General features: G+C 39.8%; 1 protein-coding gene across 1 annotated transcript; it reads right to left on the reverse strand.

Moving 5' to 3' along the window:
• Positions 1–5,530: 5,530 nt before the first annotated feature.
• Positions 5,531–7,513, reverse strand: LOC146004887 (uncharacterized). The gene has a single exon (XM_083143913.1). The coding sequence runs from the start codon at positions 7,511–7,513 to the stop codon at positions 5,531–5,533; it is 1,983 nt and encodes a 660-aa protein (XP_083000039.1).
• Positions 7,514–20,479: the final 12,966 nt, after the last annotated feature.

Genomic DNA, 20,479 nt, shown 5'->3' on the forward strand with positions numbered 1-20,479 from the left:
GACCAAACATACGTGCAATTATGCATATATTGGCAATTTTCGTGTTACTTAACTAACCAAATTACATCGCTAAATTATAAAAATATTGTAAATACGTGAATTTTGGATATGTACTTAAATAAGAACAAAGCCAAAGTGATGCCAATTAATTTTGTACAAATATAAGTCACCAAATACGAGCTCAAATCGTAGATTTCAAGTGATAGAATTATTTTATTTTTCATGTTATGATGGTACTCATTCTGATAATACGCAGGAGACCTTTTCATGGTAAGAGTATGATAATTACAATGGAATGAGAACCCAGGAGCTAGATATTTGGCACCCTAGTAGTAGAGTGCCCATAATTTTTGACCCCAAAACGGGACATCCCAAGGAGATCAGTGTACCTCCTCCCCTCCTGAAAAATCAGTAAGGCCTAATTATAAATTTATTGTTATAATTAAAGTATTATTATTATTTTATTATTTGAAATATGATCTCTCGTTGTCAAAAGCTATTATTTATTATAATCTCGGTGTGACTTACACAGTATTTCTGGTTCCTTCTGATCAACCTTTGATGTTAGCCCTACGCAGAAGTTGGGGAGTGCCAGAAGTATGTATAAGAACAATCAATCTTCTTGAGAGCGGCTTTATTTTTCACCAACCGTTTGTAAATCTCCTCAAAAACCTTACCCCACACATCTGACGCGTGATTTCCCACTTCAGTTTGTGGTTTGTCCCAAGTTCATATTGAAACTGCATATACGTTTCTTGGGCATACTTATCCACTCCCTACAAATAACGGAACACACGCAAAACAATACAACTTTTTTTTTAGCATGAAATGTCTCAACTTTATACTTGGTTTTCAAGCTAACCCCTAGGCTTTTCTAAAACGGTACAAATAGTGTTTTTAAATAATATCGAAGGGACGACCGGGACACGCCTCTCAAACAGGACTGTCTCGTTCAAAACGGGACGTACGGTCACCCTATATAAATGACAACATAACTAAGGACCTAATGAGTGAACTGTTAGAAGGCACTCCAATATCAGCGTTTCCAATTCCATGTAATACGCCTCAGAAACTACGTTCTTGAAGGACATTGATGCTAAGTCCATAGTTAGTACATATTCTGCTAGGTTGTTAGTTATTCTGCGATTTGTCCATTAAGTACCGACGCTCCTCCACAGCCAGTTCTTACTGTTGCCTTAAAACTATAGTAGATATTATTTTCTTCCTCTGTAACTGAATCATCACGTTATCGTATTTACGGCTGGAACAGAAGGGGGAGGGGGTGTTCCTTGGCTCTCTAAATCACTCGCTCGCTCCTTCTGAATTCCAGAGATTTCAAACCATCAACGTGCGCATGTAATTTGATATGATCGAACAGTGGCGTGAAGAAGAAGGGTGGCCAATATTCCGACTGTGCTGCAGCGTTTCTATGTGGAAAGACTCGCGCACTTTTGGCGTGGCCATTGGCCACGACTTGTACGTACGCTCGCATTCTTGACCTTCGGCCACGTTGTGGGCCCAATCATGTTATAGCTGGGGTTCCTCAGTGATCTTAATGATTTTGAAGATGCGTGCATGTTGTATTGGATGAAGGGAAACAAGTGTATAAGTTCGCTTGCGTGTGTATATGCTCTAATATTTTACAAATATTTAACACATATTATTGTCTAGTTTAATTATAATAAACTGGGTACATATGGTCCGTTTCAAAATATTTAGATATTTGATATAAACGAATTAAATAGCGACATGTCTCGTGCGCTCGCCGACGTGGCTCCCTTATTTGAAAAGTTTTGAACATAACATTATGTGTGTTCGGCCTCTTGTTTACTTTCTTAATAATAAGCTGGGTAAGTAAAAACAGTTGGATGTTTTCTGACATGACATTCGGCCACGTTGTAAAAGCAATCATTTTATAGATAGGGTTCTTCATAGATCTTAATGACTTTGAAAATGTCTGCATGTTGTATTGGATGATGGGAAACAAATGTATAAGTTTGAAAAGTTTAGAAAGTAACTTTATGTGTGTATGGGCTCTAATATGGTACAAATATTCAAAATATTTTTCTCTATTTTCTTCATAATGAACTGAGTAAATAATAACCGTTTCAAGATAAGTAGTTGGATGTTTTGCATTTCCGAATTAAATTGCGTCACTAAATTGAAAATTTTATATTTACTTATTTTGTCATTTTCACATTTTTTAACGTAATTGGATAATAACTGTTTTCCGTCATTCCCCTCTTTTGCCTACCTTGCCTCTGTAATAAATTCTGATGCTCGCATTTTGAAATTCGAAGAGTTTAGCATAATTCCCTTACAGTAGTTTTCGGGGTGAAAATAAACGTTCTTTAAGTTCCCTAGCAACGTCCGTTTCCATGGACAACAACAAGCACGACAAAAACTCTAAATAATTGTTTGTTATTATACCTCTAATCATTTAGTTAAAACAACCACAATGTAGATAATATTTTCGCGTTGAGTTTACCAATATATACGTAAGTAATTGTGTCTGGGCTGAAACTCCTTATGTAGATGTCACCCTTGTTTAAGGCACCTTTTTGAACCAGGTGTTGATTCATCTGTGTGTGATCTGTGACAAATATAATGTAGCTAGACAAATAAGAATTGAAGCAAACAATGTGAGCAAAAAAGAAAAGCCTTGAAAACGGTTGCTAAGGACGTGAAAAAAGGGCATTTTCACCCTTAAGGAAGGGCCGATTGAGCGATTTTTGAATTTTCTCGGTCATTTGGGACAATTTCATGGGGGGGGGGTCGTAATCGGATATTTTTTGCCTCCGGGGCTTCCTTCATGGAGAACATTTATGTCAGTTAGTGAGTGATTGGTGGGATTGGTGTAATTTTTCCAGGGTGTAGTTTTTAATATTGTTGTACAAAAATTGAGTGGAAATGTCCATTGAAAAATAATTGTTTTCCGTCTTTCCCCTCGCACACTTTCGACGTGGCTATTGGCCAAGTCTTGTGCGCTCGCCGATGTGATGTTCCGCGACTTCTTTAGTTCCACCATGCTCCTAATGTCGTTGAATATGTCAGCATGTATTAATGTAGTATGAAAACGAGTAAGTACGATCGTTCATTTGAAATTTTTAGAACGTAACGTTGTAAGTGGCTGGGCTCTAATAATCTTGCGAATATTCAAAACATTATTGTCTATTTTCATAATAGTAAGGTGGGTGAATAATATCTGTTTCGAAGTAAATAGTTAGATGTTTTATACATACGAATTCAACAGAGACATAAAATAAAAAAGCAATATTTACTTCTTTAGTCATTTTTACTGTTTAAAAAAGTACGTTCTCTAATGTACGTGTGCGTGGATGCTCCTTTTAAAGTTATTTAGCATCGTCTGTTTCTAGGTTAATGAACAACTAAAGTATTACATGTGTAAAAATTTTAAAACAGCCATGATGGAGATACTTTTATATTGAGTAGTAAGTTGTTACTGTTCATGTAATCTTTGGACTGACTCATGTAGATGTCATCTCTTTTGAAGTATGTTTTACTACGTATACTTGATTCATTTATATTAATCTTGAGGAAAATGTAAAAATGACTCTTCTCGCAAATATAAATGTTTGGACTGTTGCCTATATGCATTTAAAACTTGTTTGAAGTCTGTTTCCAGACCTTGTTTTTTAACACATTGTACCTTAGAGATTTAGAACAATGTATTACTGCTTATGTTGTAGCACATCATGAACAAATTGTAAGGCCATTCATGGATAATTATTTTTTATTAATTAAAAGTAAGCAATATGTATATTTTTGTTAATGGAGTATCCGAGTAACATACTTTAACTCTCCCACTATGAAGAATCACAAATAAGTTTTCTGTACACTATATTTTTTACGTGCGCAACACCGTCTATGATTTTTTCTGAGGGTACTAGAATTCTAACATTTCTAGGTGATCTAACACGGCTCATCGCTACATACAGTTGTCCATGTGCGAAAAAGTCTGAACGAAGATCCACGCCTACAACATCCAAGGTTTGACCTTGACTTTTGTGTATGGACATAGCGTAGCACAACTGCAGAGGAAACTGTCTCCTGTACATCTGTAGTGGTCTCCCAATCACAATACTAAACCTAAACACTATTCTTGGTATGCCGAAGTGTTGGTTGTCTCCTGGTCGCCGCACCGTGATCAGCCGAGGACTTATGGCCACAATATACACTTTGGTACCGTTCATTAGTCTATCGTCGAAATTTAGGTTTCGCGTAATTACACATAAAGCTCCCACCTTCAACCTGAGGATGTGATCTGGAACTCCTTTCCCACGTGCATGGTGAAGCATCTCCACGTCTACATCAAAGCCATCTGCATCATCCTCATCGATGTAATCATAACTGCACATATCATGGACGTTTCCATCCAGTGAACGCATAAGTATTGAATTTATCTCATTCACATTAGAATTATGCGTACAGAGGATAGCTCTCTTGGATGAACTATCTTTGTTTGCCAATACTTCAGGGGGAAAAACAAATTCAATTAGATTTTCCAAACAGGTTTCCACTTGAATATTATACATAGGAATACCTTTACCGCAGGCACCATGACTTAAACTGTCGCTCCCAATTTGTATCAGAAATTGAGAGTACTCCTCTTCGCCATGAGTTCTTTGTGGTGTAGTCAGCCTAAATATACGTAAAAAATTCCACACATACGAAGACCGTAATGATACCGATACAATATCAATTTCTGATCGGGCATTCGGTAAGACTGGTGGAATTTGACGAAAATCTCCTGCAAAAATAATGATTTTGTTTCCAAATGGCCTCTGCGATTGCATCAGATCACGGAGAGATCTATCCAGTAATTCAACTACATATCTATGAGACATGGGAGCCTCATCGTAAATGATTACTGTGGACTCCCGAATAAGCTCTGCACGTTGGGAACCATTGGTGAGACCCCAAAAACCCGTTCCATCACCTAGGTCTAAAGGTATCCGAAACATGCTGTGAGCGGTGATACCTCCCTCCATGTTCAATGCTGCAATGCCAGAGCTATCCACACAAAGAACAATGCCATTTTGTGACCTTATATGTGCTGCTATAACCTGTAGCAATAGCGTCTTTCCGTAACCTCCTGGGCCATCAATAAAAAGTGAACGACTGTAGTTTGATGATGAACTAGTCTGACTTGCCATATGGTCCACATAATTAAACACGCAGCGTTGTTCTTCCGATAATTTAGCTTTCCAATATTCTACAAATGTCCTTAGCGAAGATGAATTGTACATTAATCTCTCTCTTCCGAGCTCAGTAGAATTGTCTTCAACGTCTGGAAGACCATGATCTCTCAAACAAGTCCCGTGGCGGCGCATGCCACGTTCAATTTCGATGAGCGCCAAATTGTATGCACGGAGGGTATTATTACGAATGCTTTCCAGGAAATCTTCAGAGAGACAGTGTTGAAATTCGTCCCACAAATCTGAAGCTCGAGCACCAATATTGCAGAGCAAAACAAAAAAGAGCGCAAGTTGCGTGCAGTCATAAATAATTATGCTTCAGCCATTGCGTCTCTATATTCTTCCTCGTTATTGATAAGACCCAGTGCTCGGGCTGCTTCTTGAAACATGGAGCAACACTCCCCTCCTCGTCTAATCAGGTCTCTAAAACTACGGCAAGCGAATCTAGAAAGCAATATACGAAGATAATACAATTCTCCTCTGTTTGGAGCAACCCAGAAAAGACGAGCAACCACAGTACCCCGTTGTCTGAATGTTATAAAATGTCTCCCATCAGGATGCATGTGTATGGGGACTGCTGTAGTTTTGAGTCGCCTAGTATGAACAATATATTTTTCATGAAAATCAATGTACGTTAGGTTGTCGAACTCTGGCAAAGATGGTCGATTTAAATATATGGTAAGCTTAGATGAAGACCGCTGAACAGCCTCAGCCTCCTCCCCTGGTCGGAATATCAGTAACTGCTTTCCTTCTAGATGTACAGGTAATACTTCTACAGTAGGTTCCCTGCCCGTTATATTAAACTCTAGTACCCGCCAAGCTGCGTCACTTGCTCCGATATACCTCTTTGTAACGTACTGCTCAACTTCATTAACCTTATCTTCGGGCACCACAGCGACACGCCTCAATGAACTTCCTTTGGTTATATATTTGAAAAGATACTTCACAACTCTTCGTGCAGAAGCAATCTCAAGATTTATGTGACATTCATATTTCAGCAGTAAGGAAGAGTTGTATGGCACCACCCACGAATCGCTAATTTCTACCTGTCGGCCACCTTGCTGAAGCAAGGCAGTATTTTCAGTATTCCTACGGTAATGAACAAATCCTCTATCGTCTATGTATGTGACTTGTGTATGGGGCTTTGGGAACCATTTTGTGCATTGCTGTTTCTCAGCATCCCAACATGGTACGTTCGTGCGATTTGGCGGGCCGCACGGGCCGTGAATCATGTGACGAATGACAAGCTCTCTCAGTCTACCACCAGCTTCCTCAGATCCTGGAATGTCGGCCCGTATCACTCTGTCAATATCCGTAGACTGCCTAGGACCGCCCCCTTCGATTCTGAAACATATGTGTGCATGCGGTAATCCCCTCATTTGGAACTCTACCACCCACACAATGTATACTACTTTCCCAAGAAAAGCACCACTCCTAAGGCCACGTAGCATCTCCTCCAGTTTTATATGGAACACCCTACAGCACACTTGAGGCTCACTCTTGCATGTTCTGTGAGTCGATAGCCTGATTTCTGGCCACTGGCCGTAAGTTGTAAATGTCAGAAAATATGTAGGGCTACCAAGTCGTCCTACTAATGCCATTGCATCTAAATAACGCATCTTCATGTATCTAGGTCCACCAGTGAATGTGTTAGGGAGATAAATTAGACCAGGTATGAAACCTCCCTCTCCCAGAACGGTTTCATCTCTGCGGATAGTATTCACTACATGCTCTCTTTGATCAGACGTCCCTATCTCTAAGTCCAACATTTGGTTCCTGGTGGCTGTAACAACACTTGATTCCACCTCATCTAATGGGGCACTTCTGAGACTAGAGCTCGAAGTATTCCTTTGTGAGTAATTAAGAAAGCGTAACCTCTCTTCCTCTATCCTTACGTACATATCGACGAGCCAAGTCTCTGACAACCTACCATATTGTGTGAAACGCTTTTCCGACATTAGTAGGCTACGAACATATTTAAGCTGTGATAGTTTGCAACCTTTATTATCCAATCGGTTTATGTACCATCCAGGAGTTCCTTCTGGATACAGCAGTGGGTACTGGAAGGACTCACACAGTGGGTGGTTGGAATCTATTGTGCGAGGCTTGGCTTCTCCAATTTTCCAAATGCATATCGTGCGAGGATTAAGTACCTCAGACTCTGTTCTAATTACAGCTGCTATTTCCATGCTCTGTGGTCTGTCACCAAGCACTGGACCGTGAGTTTTTCTAGTGGCTGTTTCAAAAACAAGATGAGCCTCATCCGATGGTTCATCACTTAGCAGTTTTAACATATTTATAAAATTATTACGAGCATGCAAATATTCAGATATTGCATTCACCACGTTTGAATTAAGGAATTCTCTTGTTGCCCAACGAATCCTCTCCTCGCCGTCGTCTACATACATTGAGCTATGGTTTGGGTACTGACCTCTGTAGGCAAGGTCAAAGACCCGATGGTAAGTCCTGCCTAATATTTTCACGAAGGAAAGCCCAGTCTTGAGATGGTGCCAACCTTGTGGAATAACCAGAGCACTAAAGGCGAACAAATCATTGTACATCCGAGGCCTTTTGATGAAATCAGGATGTTCATAGAAATTACCTGAAAGTTGCGGAAATTTAACAACCTTGTACCTTCCCTGACCACAACACCATTGGATTTTCCCTCTCTCCTCCTCAAACAATGGAGCACTACATAGCTACACTTGTAACAATTTTGAGAGAGTATTGATGGATTTTTCAGGCGGTAAGGCTGAATTACATGTAACTGCTCTTTTGAGTTAAAAGCAATACCTTCGCAATGCCTTAGAGAATTCGGGAGATGCCTTACTGTTCGCTTCTCGTAGGACTGAGATGCCTGTCTATTTCTGTCCTTGTTCTCTGCAGCATACCTCTGAACAGCTGCCTGGTTTACCTCTGGGTGTTTCTGCGTGTAACGCTGAACAGCTGCCTGGTTTACCTCTGGGTGTTTCTGCGTGTAACGCTGAACAGCTGCCTGGTTTACCTCTTTGTGTTTCTGCGTGTAACGCTGAACAGCAGTTCTGTTTATGTCTGGATGGGATATAGCGTATCGTTTAACTGCTTCGCGATGTTGTTCCGCTGTAATATTAGATGAAGTTTTTGGCCGTCCTCTCTTTAAATTTGGAGGGCGCCCGGCCTTTCCAACATAAACGTCTGACTTTCTACTCCGACCGGTATTTCCAATTGACAATTCTGACTGTCCTGCAACCTCTATTGACTCTGTTGTCCTTACGTCGGAGTCATTTTCCACCTGCTCCTCCGAACGAACACCAAGTTGGAGTTCAACTAGTACGCGATGCACAACATAAAATCGTAATACACCATCGACAGCAGAATTTATTAGCAAAACCCGCGCTAAGCACTCAATATTTTCACATTTAAAAAGTCGCGCAAAATTGTCATATTCGAAATGAATATCATGTACACCCCTTTCATTCACTGCATGCGAATTGTATACATAGAAACACCTATCAAAAAACCAAAATGAGACAGTGTATGTTTTTCCTGTGAACAGATAACCACAATTGTTTGGAGAATTTTCACACACGGTCATCAAGTTTGCAGCCAACTCCTGTATGCTATCTGGTATATTTGACTCTCTCAGTGGAAATCGCCCGTCCAGCTCAGGTTCTACTCTTCCCAAGTTTATCTTTCGAGACAGAACAACAATCTCTGCCGGCAGCTGCTCTGGTTCCAGGAAGATATCATCACCCACAATTTGACAATATAAGTTATGACCTTCATGTAGTAAGGCGTCTATAATGTCAGTAGAAAATGAATTGTTAGAAATAACATACCAGGCAATAGCACATGCAGAATTTGCCACGCACTGGGCGTTTCTTCCCTCTGTGAAGATTCTCAAATCTCCTTGATGTGTTGTGCCGCTTGCAACGCATTTAAAGACATCTGATGTATCCATTTAAAAAACAACACACTAACAAAAAATACTGTATAAAACATATATCGTAACTTACAGTGGAGCCTTTTCTAGTCTAGTCTAACTTTCAGAACATTATCCATCGAAGCAGCACAAACCGTCATACAGGAAAACTGTAATATTGTAATCCAACTATTATCCATGTACAATTGACATTTTCTATTCATTTGTTTTGTCAACAGACTTTAAGAAGAAATGAAAAAGCAGGATATATATGTGTAACTTGGAATTGGCAGATTCAGCCCACATATTGCAAACACGATAAACATTTCATGAAAACAGTCGTGGTAGAGCTATTTTCGTATTTAGAATACCAATGAAGTAAGTTGTATACAAATGTTTATGTAATATCTCAACTGAATCTCTTTATGTTGATGTCACTCTTGTGTGATGCATGGTTTCTAACTGGGACTTGAATCATATGCGTCCATGATCTCAAGGATAATAAAAATGTCGGAAAGCACTAAAGACTCAACCAAGGCAGGTCAAAAAGCTCAGAATTTTAATAATGTTTTAGTAAAGATGACAGTAGTGTGTCAGTTTAGTTTACTTTTTTGACACCATGTGTCGCCCCAATCGAATCTGACCGTGTACGTTTGTAATCCGGCATTGCAACATCTGCTCGTACATTAATCAGTGCCATTCACAAGAATCGAAGTATCTGGAAGAGATTTCTTGTTATTTTAAACAAGGAAATATTTTAAACAAGGAAATTATTTATTTTGTAAATTCGTTTGGCATTCGAAAAATATTGAAAGAAGGTACTGTATGTCATTTTCAAATTTAATTATTTTATGCTGATGATGTTAAAGCCTTGAGTGAAAAATGTCGGATTTCTAGCCCCTGGAAACGGATGTTGATAGGGACGTATAAAAAGAGCATTTTCACTCTTAAAAAGGGCCTCTGGCTGACGTGGTTCCCTAATTTGGAAAGTTGTGAACGTAATGTTATGTGTGTACGGGCAAATATTCAAAATATTGTTCTATATTTTCTTAATAATAAGCCTCAAGATAGTCAGTTATATATGTTTTAAATAAACAAATTCAATAGCTACACTAAATTCGAAAAGCAATATTTACGTCTTTTCTCATTTTCACATTTGTAAACGTAATTGAAAGATCATTGTTTTAATTATACCTCTATAATAAATTGTGACGCAAATACAAAGTCTAGTACATCTCAATTATCGTATAAACAATCATGGCAATCTCTAAATAAAGAATTGTTTGTCGTGCCTTTAAACATGTAATTAAAACAAGCACGATTTAGATATTTTCGCATTGATTGTACGCTGAATCTTCTTCTTATGTAGATGTCACCCTTGTTTCATGCACCTTTTCAAAGACAGGAGTTGATTCATCTGTGTGCTATTGATCTGTGAGAAATATAACTTATCTCGACAATTAAGAATTGAAGGAAACAATGTGTGCGAAAGAAATGCCCGTGGCAACGGTTGCTAAGGACGTGAAAAAAGGGCATTTTCACCCTTAAGGAAGGGCCGATTGAGAGATTTTTGAATTTTCTCGGCCTTTCGGGACGATTTCATGGGGGGTCGTAATCGGGCATTTTTCGCCTCCGGGGCTTCCTTCATGGAGAACATTTATGTCAGTGAGTGAGTGAGTGGTGGGATTGGGGCTATATATATATTGGATTGGACTCGCGTACTTTCGACGTGGCCTCTCTCGCATGCGTGACCTTCGGCCACGTTGTGGGCGAAATCATATTATAGATGGGGTAAAATGTCTGCATGTTGTATTGGATGAAGGGGAACAAGTGTATAAGTTCGCTAATTTAAAAAGTTTCAAAAGTTACTTTATATGTGTATGGGCTCTAATAAGGTACAAATATTCAAAAGAGTATTGTCTAATTTCTTAATAATAAATGAGTAAGTAATAACTGTTTCAAGATAATTAGTTGGATGTTTTTGCATCAACGAATTCAATAGCGACACTAAATTGAAAATGCAATATTTACGTCTTTTGTCATTTTCACATTTTTGAACGGAATTGGATAATAACTGTTTTCCGTCATTCCCCCCAAATTCCTACCTTGCGTCTGTAATAAATTCTGACGCTCGTATTTTGAAATACGAAATGTCTAGTATAATTCGCTTACAATAGTTTTTGGGGTGAAAATAAACTTTCTTTAAGTTCCCTAGAAACGTCCGTTTCCATGGTGAACAACAAGCACGGCAAACTCTCTAAATAATTGTTTGTTATTATACCTCTAAACATTAAGTTAAAGCAACCACGATGTAGATAATATTTTCGCATTGAGTTTACCAATATATATACGTAATTGTATCTGAGCTGAAACTCCTTATTATGTAGATGTCACCCTCGTTTGATCCACCTTTTCAAAGCCAGGAGTTGATTCAGCTGTGTGTTGTAGATCTGTGAGAAATATAATGTATCTCCACAATTAAGAATTGAAGGAAACAGTGTGTGCTGCAGAAAATGTCCGTGGCAACGGTTGCTAAGGACGTGAAAAAAGAAGGGCTATTTGAGCTATTTTTGAATTTTCTCGGCCTTTTGGGACGATTTCATGGGGTGTCGTAATCGGGCATTTCTCGCCTCCGGGGCTTCCTTCATGGAGAACATTTCTGTCAGTGAGTCAGTCAGTGGTGGGATTGGGGCTTTATATATATTGGATAACTCGGCCTTTCATGTACAATTTTCTGAAACTTTGAGTGAAGTTACGAGCTAGGCACATTGTAGCTCTGTTTGTATACTCTGTCCCGAGAGTGACTCGAGAGTGCTCGACCAATTAATGCGTGAGACGGAACAGGGAAAATGGGAGAAAAAGGAATTTTAAATTCGTCGTTGAAATCTTCAGTGATACTTATTCTAAAGGTAAAAGGTAAACATAATCTACGTGCATTGAATCATGCTGTGAAGGTACACAAGGGTCAAAGGTGGAGCTCTCCCACCGTTGAAAGACCACAAGGTGAATGCAACGCGGTCCTGGAAACTCTCCCTTCTGAAGCATGACGTCATATGAGTTGCAGAGGCGGGTCACGTTCCTCTGTAGGCAGGGAAGAAGTGAATTGGTGTTTGCAAAACAACAATATTTCATGAGCTTTAGAATATTAGGAGGGAACATTTAAGAAATTCAACATCTTCTAAAGTCCAAAATTAGCACTAAAATATTTCTCTAGAGGATGGTTTACTTTAGTTAGTCGTTAAAGTCACACCTTGGAGTAAAAAGTATTCTTTGACAATTAGGCTATTATCAGTCCTTCTGATTTTTATCAGCCTGGCGTGCAGCATTTTTCATTGCATTGTATGGGTCATACGTAGATAGCTCGGTGGTCGAGCGTGTTCAGTGGTATACTGGCGACCTAGGTGCCAATGGATCCGGGTTCGATTCCCTGTGTGAGGTGTAAGGCGTGACGTTTGTGAAGAGTACGAATTCCACGCAGTAAAACCCTGGACCGCATCCTGCAGAATAATGAGGATCTGGAGCCCAGATGCACGGACAGTATAATCCTCTGCGGTTGCGTGTTGGCGCCCTGCATGCTAAGTTACCCTTCGCAACATCTGTTTTTAACTAGGGTGTACAGACTTGAGTCTTCAGACGACGGCAGTTCTAGTATTTGCCTCGACTGTACGTAATCACTGGCGTAGGCCGAGGGGGATGGTTGAAGGGGCTACGGTCTACTCCGAAATTTTAAGAAAACCAACATTTTCAAATGAAGGCAGTGAAGAACTGGGAAATTGGGGACCAGAGTGAGTGTTAAATGTGCTGACGTGTCCATAATTTAAATAAATCAATCAAGTATTTTTAAGTTCCGGCCTGCATGAGTCTACCTTTGTAAGTGTAACTCATAATTCATCTTCGTCGTCGCCAATAGTGGCTGAAAAGCGATGTAAATATTAATGAATGCAAACATAAATTCTAGCTCTACGCTGTAGCAATTCTGACCACCTCTCGTACATAAATCAATTTTGTATACTTTTTCTGCTTGTCGATGCTTCTCAACAATATCTGGTTAGTAAAGGTAGAATGAGAATGAGAGAAAGGGAGATGTTTCCAGATGTTTCCAGCTTTGGCTGCAAATCGCTTCTCCCATCTGGCTAGAACTCGAGAAAAACCAAACTGTTAAAATTCCAATTTAGAGGCATTACGGGAAATATAACTTTCATTATTGTAGTGGTTGTTTCTACATATTTTATTTTTTGAGGACACATTCCAGGGTGGTCAGGCATCATTGGCACCCCTCGTGCGCAAGACTATGCCCTCACATATAAATTTTCATTTGCTTCATCTGTAGAAGAAAGTATTGACGGTAACCAAAATTAGCGATGTTCTTTGAAAGTGTGTTAATATCGCGTGTGTTGTAGAAGAAAAGAAAGCATTATTTACACTGTTACTCTTCCTTGCACTCGTATTGTGTTTCGTTTGTTAACTGGGACCTCCCCGTTGGTGTAGTGGTAACGTCGTCGCCTTGTAATCAAGGGGTCCCAGGTTCGATAGCGGATGAAGGCATAGGAATATAGTGTTTCGGGTTCCACCTTCAACTGTAGGTCTAGTCCCGATTAGCCACACTGTGCATAAAGTGTACTTAAAACACAAAGTGAATCAATGAATCGTTTGTTTACTGAACGGTGCTATTCGAATATGAGCAAAGCGCTTTCGTTACTTACGAAAAATGCTTCTACTTTAACAGAATTATAATCGAACCTTTTTATATCTTTCAGCTACGATTGCTTGGAAAAGTTAAAGGACGTTAGGATTGTAAAATCTCGGTGGACTCCTTATCTTAGCACCAAAAATTCTGGGTTGGAATTCCTATGTCAGTTACGTCTCTCTAATGAGGCAAATATGAAATAATTTGGAAATATGCTCTGCGCCAGGTTTCTCTGCAGCGGCCGAACGACTCTGCGCAATCAGTCAATATGCAGGACTGACTAATGAACGCGTGCGAGGGAACGGGATTGTGGTAAAGGTGAACAACGACCACCCTTTCCAGCAGCGCTCCGCTTACTCACTCTTTCCCTTTCTTGCGCAGCCTTGCTCCATAGATACCCGGGGCAGAGTATAGAGAGAATTGGAAGAGACAGCAAACGTGCCATTTTGGAGGCAGAAGTCCTCACTGCATCTACGCACAGTATCGGCAGTTTTAAAAAAAAAACAATGGCATCTATTTGCGTTGGTAATACATCAAAAGGTGAAGAAAAGCAAATGCTGTTATTCACTTTGTTGATGCCTGGTTAAGTGTTTTCCTATCTCGTTGTTGTTAACTTTATCGAAAGAGATTTTTTTTTTACTCTGCAAAAGATAAATCGTAATTTTGTCACGCCTTGCATGTATCCTGCAGCTAAATATTGACAACAGTAAAAACGCCTCAAAACCAGTGTAACAAAGGGCTTTGGCCCCGTGTGTAGAAATGAACGTTCCTTTCAACGAAACTCGCACGACTCGACCCCTGTCTTTTACTGGCGCCTAAGCGTCTGGACTCTGGAGTTGTTTCGCCCAGACATGTGTGCTGGATCTGCTGTCAGAGCTCGAGTTTCGGGTTCACTTCCAAATGAACAAGAGTAATGTATGCACCCAAGCATCAGTGGCGTGTGCATGGGGATAGTTATAGTTGGGAACGCAAGTTCGCTGCACAACTAACGTGAACTGCATAGAAACATGGGGAAATACATATGACTGCTGTCCACTATCGCAAGTCACGTAGTGGTAACGGTATCACGATGCGGGGGTCGAGCCTTTGTGGTTCAGGTTCCACTGGATGATATTCATTTCGCGAAATCACACCCACCGTCATGGCAACGATATCGGCAAACGTTTCGGGGTGTGTTTTTAACACACTTGATAGTCATTGCGCCTACAGTATTTGTGGCAGTGACTGAAGGTACGCATATAACGATTACGTTCTAAATGCAGTTCTTCTTCATTTTGTTTTAGTCTCGTAAAGATTAACAGACTATCTATCAGACTATCTAAAAAGATGTGTAAGGCCTCACACACACATCGATCACGGACAATTTGGAGGTGATGTGATCGGCACTACGTTCCTGCCGCCTTTACACACCAGAGTTTTACCTCTAGTTATCCACCATTTATTTGAGGCTGGATGAGCTCCAGTCGCTTTACGCGGGGACAACGGCGGAAACATTTCGACCTTAGATCATCCAAGGGACTCCCGTGCGGCAACCAGGCGCTCTACTGACTAGATTACATTATATTGTGGATAACCATTATTTATTTGGAATCAGCCCCTCCCCCGCGCCCTTAATTAAAATGATATATTGTTAGCACTAGCTTACCCGGGGGGGGGGATTCCAGGCCAACCAAATTCTCAACTGTGGACATTTGTATTTAAAAAATGAAAATAAATTAAAATACGTTGCAATGGACCCTACCAATATTTCTGAATTACTTTTGCTCATACAATGATGAAGGTAACGTACATAGGAGGAAAATTCACGCTATGGGCCTATCAGTATGTTCCGCCATGAAACTTGTGCCTGTAACAGTGTACAATTGGTTGATAATTATGGTAATTAATGTAGTTATTATAATTACTTGAGAACAGCACATACGAAAACAAGAAATACCATTGATTCAACATTAACATGTAATTTTGAGGTCTAGTGAATGATAAAATGTGTGTGAGACTCGTGTAATAATTGGTTCACATGATGGTCATTTTGCAATTATTATATTTGTTATATAAGTTATATGAACAACAAAAGAAGAAATGATTCATTAAAAAATTGTTCCATGAATTTTAATTTTAATGTTAAAAAGGAAAAAAATGTCTGGGCCTCTGAGGCCCCCTCAGGTATATTAATTTCTTGTACGCCAGGGGAAGCTAGGGATAAGAAAAACCAAACTTATTCCAGTCTTAACTGTAGTTCTTTTGTAAAACAATGGTTTTATGCTTGCAATCATGTATTATATGGTATTGCTGCAAGGGTTCTTCGCTTTGGTCAGATTCCCATTCATTCAACAATTTGGCTGCCACCTTTCCTATTCTGTATTTTACTCCTGAGCTAGAATACAATTCAAATGTAGTCGAAAAAAGGTATAGGCTAGGTAATGTAATTTGTACCTCTTTCATCTTCGATTCCCACAGATCATAAAATTGTAAAGTCACGACTTCAATAACAGAAATAATTTTCGTCGGAATAACAGTTTTAAGTAGGTATAAAAATGGCTACAAATTGGCCGTTGTTCAACTCTAGATATTAGAGAACCAAGTTATATCATTTGAGCAGGTAAAAATACAAAATACGTATGTTGATAGGATATACGTATTGTAGAACAAAGTGAAAACTACGTATAAAAACCAGTGAAATTGAAATAAATCTACATTTCTCAAGTAAGCATTAAGGAAAGGAAAAGTAACGCACAATTCTTGCAGTAATGATAAAATATTACTAATTGCGAGAGCTTAACCGTGAAACGATTGCCCCGCCATCGATATGGAGACACACGGGAACGAGTCATACAATTCGACTAAGACTGCTAGGCCTCTATTTTGACATGAACCAAGCTTCGTAAGTTCTTTTTAACAAACATTGTTTCAATGTGCGCGAGCTACACCTCCGCAGTTCTATTCACTGGGAATGACCTACTAAAAGCGCGAATTTTCATGAAAGGCTAGCATGTGAGTCAATGTGTGAAGAACCCCGTCTCCTCGGATTAAAAGCGCGGAGTTAGAGTAGAACCCAGAGCCCCCTGGTAGCAGCAGATTTTTTGGCGGATGGAGTGGGGGAGGGTTGCACGTAATATTTCGTTTATACTGTAGGAAAGTTCAAGTCCGTGCTTCTCAAGTAAGACATGGATGCCGAAATATTGAGGACAGCGACAGAGTGCTGAAAACAACTTTTCCCACCCTCTTTTTTTACTTTTTTTTACTAGCGTTTTGGATAAGATTGATTGATTATTTTTTTGTTTCAAGTCCACTTTATGCACAGGAAGGCTAATCGGGTTTTGGATAAAAGTATTTACATTTTGAAGGCATAGTTTCCCTTCCCTTGTAGGAATAATGCGGTGAATTCAGCAGTCCTACATAAAAGTAAAACATTTTACCAGTAGTCTTTAGGTGAGCCTACCTACAAAGATTTAATTTTCCATAATTGTAATTGCTAGTCAGTTAACAAAGCATACACCCTTAATCCACCATCGTGGAATTAACATTTCTTTTCGCATGCATATCTCAAAGTTCGACTACAGAAACACAATTAATTGACTTGGTGTTTTAAGTCCACTTTATTCACAGTCAGGTTAATCGGGACTGGACCTACAGTTTAAATTGGGATCCGAACCACTAGTGCCTCCACCGGGTATCGAACCCGAGACCCCTTGATTATACAGAAACACAATGACCGAAAATATGGGAATAAATAATATCACCCATGAAACAGCAAAATCAAGTTAAGGTTTTGCAACTGATGTGGTGAACGCTCCGTGCAGACTTGAAGACGCCAATGCAACAGTCTCTTTTCATCTTCCCAGTTATATCGTTTACGTCTCGGAAATCACTCCCGCAAGCCGGCTCTGTGGCTGAATTGTTAGCGTAGCGTGCCACAATACACACGGTGTCCTAGGTTCGCATCCCGGTTAAAAAACCTGGACATGAAGTTGTGTTTGTTCCAACAGCCTGTTTCATCATTCATCCTAGCCTTCACATTATATGCGACATTTGCATGAAGACACAACATTTGCTGCTGTTATCTACTTATTGATTTGATTAGTTTACATCTCGCTTCTGTCTATTTTGGTCACGCGAAGATTAGGGTGAAATTGAAGCCAGGCAATGACGAACACGCATGGGCGGTTAGCAACACACAGACTGAGTGTGAGTCTAGACGCCAAAGCCTCGTTTGTCTGCAAAATGCACACTCTGTACTAATAGCACTTGTATAGTTTAAAATATCGATACATCTGATTAAAAATATTCATTAAACTTCGTTGTCCTTTAAAACTGCCACTTTCAATATATATTTCGCCATATAACACAAATACCGCAAACGCACTAAAGGAAAACAATAGCCACACTGGACGCGAACCAAGAAACAAGGATGTTGATTTCAGCCTTCAATATCTCTCCACTTGACTTTTAATTGTTGGCATTCAAAATGTTTACATTCTTATTTCGAGGAACAATTGTTTATATTCGAGCAATAAAATTGTACATATTGTTTGTATCACGTGACCTTTGAAAATATGGTCATGATGTAAGAATTTATTCAAGAGCTAGATACTCCTTCGTTCATGAAATAAGCAAGTAAAAGGATTTGACATGTTCTATTTTGCTATTACAACAACGTTAAGAAATTTTAATAGTCCATGGTCTTCTTCACTTCTGCTCCTTCAGCTTCTCATTTTTGTGCGGCCCTAGCTTTCCTAGTACCAACCCCCGCCCCGCTTCCTTGAGTCCATCGTGTCATACCTAAAAGAGACGTTGTCATTTAGGCGCTTGAAGGAAAGTCATCCCTTACACCCCGCTCCTGTTTGTGGGTAATATTCCCACCCTTTCAGTGGCGTGCCCATAAATGTAGTAAAGGGATGTGAGTATAAGGATATTATGAGTTATTTCTTACCACTCCTGGATCATGCAATTTTTTCCTATATTTGACGTTTTCTTAAAAGGAAAGTTGCTCTAAAACCCCTTGTACGAGTAGATAGGCAGCTGTTCCATAACTTTCCAGCTGGCATATCATAACCAAGTGACAGAATTCGGCTCTGTTTAGCGTGAAACACAATACAAGCTGACGTAGTGGTTAGGATAACAGACTGATTCTTCAATATTTTCCCGCTCATCTTATCAATTAATCATCTATATAACAGTCACGATGAATAAACTCCGTGGCGAAACTGCCCTTGATTAACAAGCGCCTGTTGATTGGTTGACACGTGATCAGAACATCGAATCGCATTGCCGCTGTTATCTGGTTTTCTCGATCGGATCCCACTAATTCACGTAGCTTCCCAACTGGCTTCAAGAGCCAGAAATGTTCGAGCTACCACCGGTAAATAAATCTGTTATCACGCTAACTTGATTTCTTAGTTTACTTTATGCTAAGATGGGCTAATCAAGACTGGACCTACAGTTTAAAGTTGTATCCGAACCACTGTGTGTCTCCCCCGGGTATCGAACCCGGATCTCCTTGATTACAGGCCGAAGAAATTACCACAACTACATAGGGCTGGCCGTATATGTTAGGTAATAACCGTTCGACTGCTTCAAAGCACTTTGAAAATCGTGGGTTGAGTACGGAAATAATATTGATAAAGCAAACACAGTTACAGTAATCTTTGCAGTAATGAATTACCAGTAAATCTTTTGAACAAACCAAAGAAAAGTTTCGCAAAGATACTCCGTAACACCGTCTTTCAGCACTGAAAGATGGGTCAAACGTTCCTTTTGTAGCATTTTGACTATCTATTCCGTCCGCACCACCTGACACAGTTCTTCTTGTACTGCATGTACAATGTAGTTTGGCGAAAGGGGGAAAAAAAAGCACGTAGTTCTTATCGCTTTCTTGCAGGAAGGCAAAGTGACAGAGCAGAAACGTTTTTCATCCTCTTAGCTTCTTAGTTCTTACACAAGGCATGGTTTTTCCTGCATTTACTTTGGTCTCCCCGATGGCGCAGTTGTAGCGTCGTCGCCTTGTAATGAGAGGTCCCGGGTTCGATACCCGGTGGAGGCACACAGTGGTTTAGATCCCACTTTAAACTGTAGGTCCAGTCCCGATTAGCAGAAAGTGCTATTCAAACACCAAATCAATCAATCCTGCATTTACTTGAAAGGTGAAAACGTATCAGCTGCAAAGGACGGAATTAGCCGAAGAATGATTGAAAGTCGAACTTCAGCTAAGAAAAATAGAGAGAATGAATTTGATGTTTAAGCTTGACCAAGATGAGAAAAATCCACTGGCCCTGTTATTTAATTTTCAACAGTAAGGGAACGGTCGGAGAGAGGTGACGCAATGAGCTCTTTACCATGTGATCATGCCCCTGCGTTGCCAAAATGTTCAGCATTCTTCAACAGACGGTCGTCACCTTTATTCAGTGCTAAGCATTATCATTATGAACGTCACACATCGAAAGTCGAGATGTAATATTTATCGTTGTTGAAGCTTTTGATAACGAAGGAGTGAAGGAAACTGGCAACACGGCGGTACTCAGGTAAATGCGGAACAGAGAGGAGAAAACAAATGACTGCCAGTGACGGATCTACATATTTTGGGCCCATGGCAAACATCACTTAAGGTCCCTTCAATGTAAAATACTGAAGTATGTGAAAGGAAATGTCAAAACCTTTCTGCTATTCCGTTTCTTC

This window comes from Lepisma saccharinum, chromosome 22, assembly GCF_977018435.1.
Source record: "Lepisma saccharinum chromosome 22, izLepSacc3.1, whole genome shotgun sequence".
NCBI classification, from domain to species: domain Eukaryota; kingdom Metazoa; phylum Arthropoda; class Insecta; order Zygentoma; family Lepismatidae; genus Lepisma; species Lepisma saccharinum.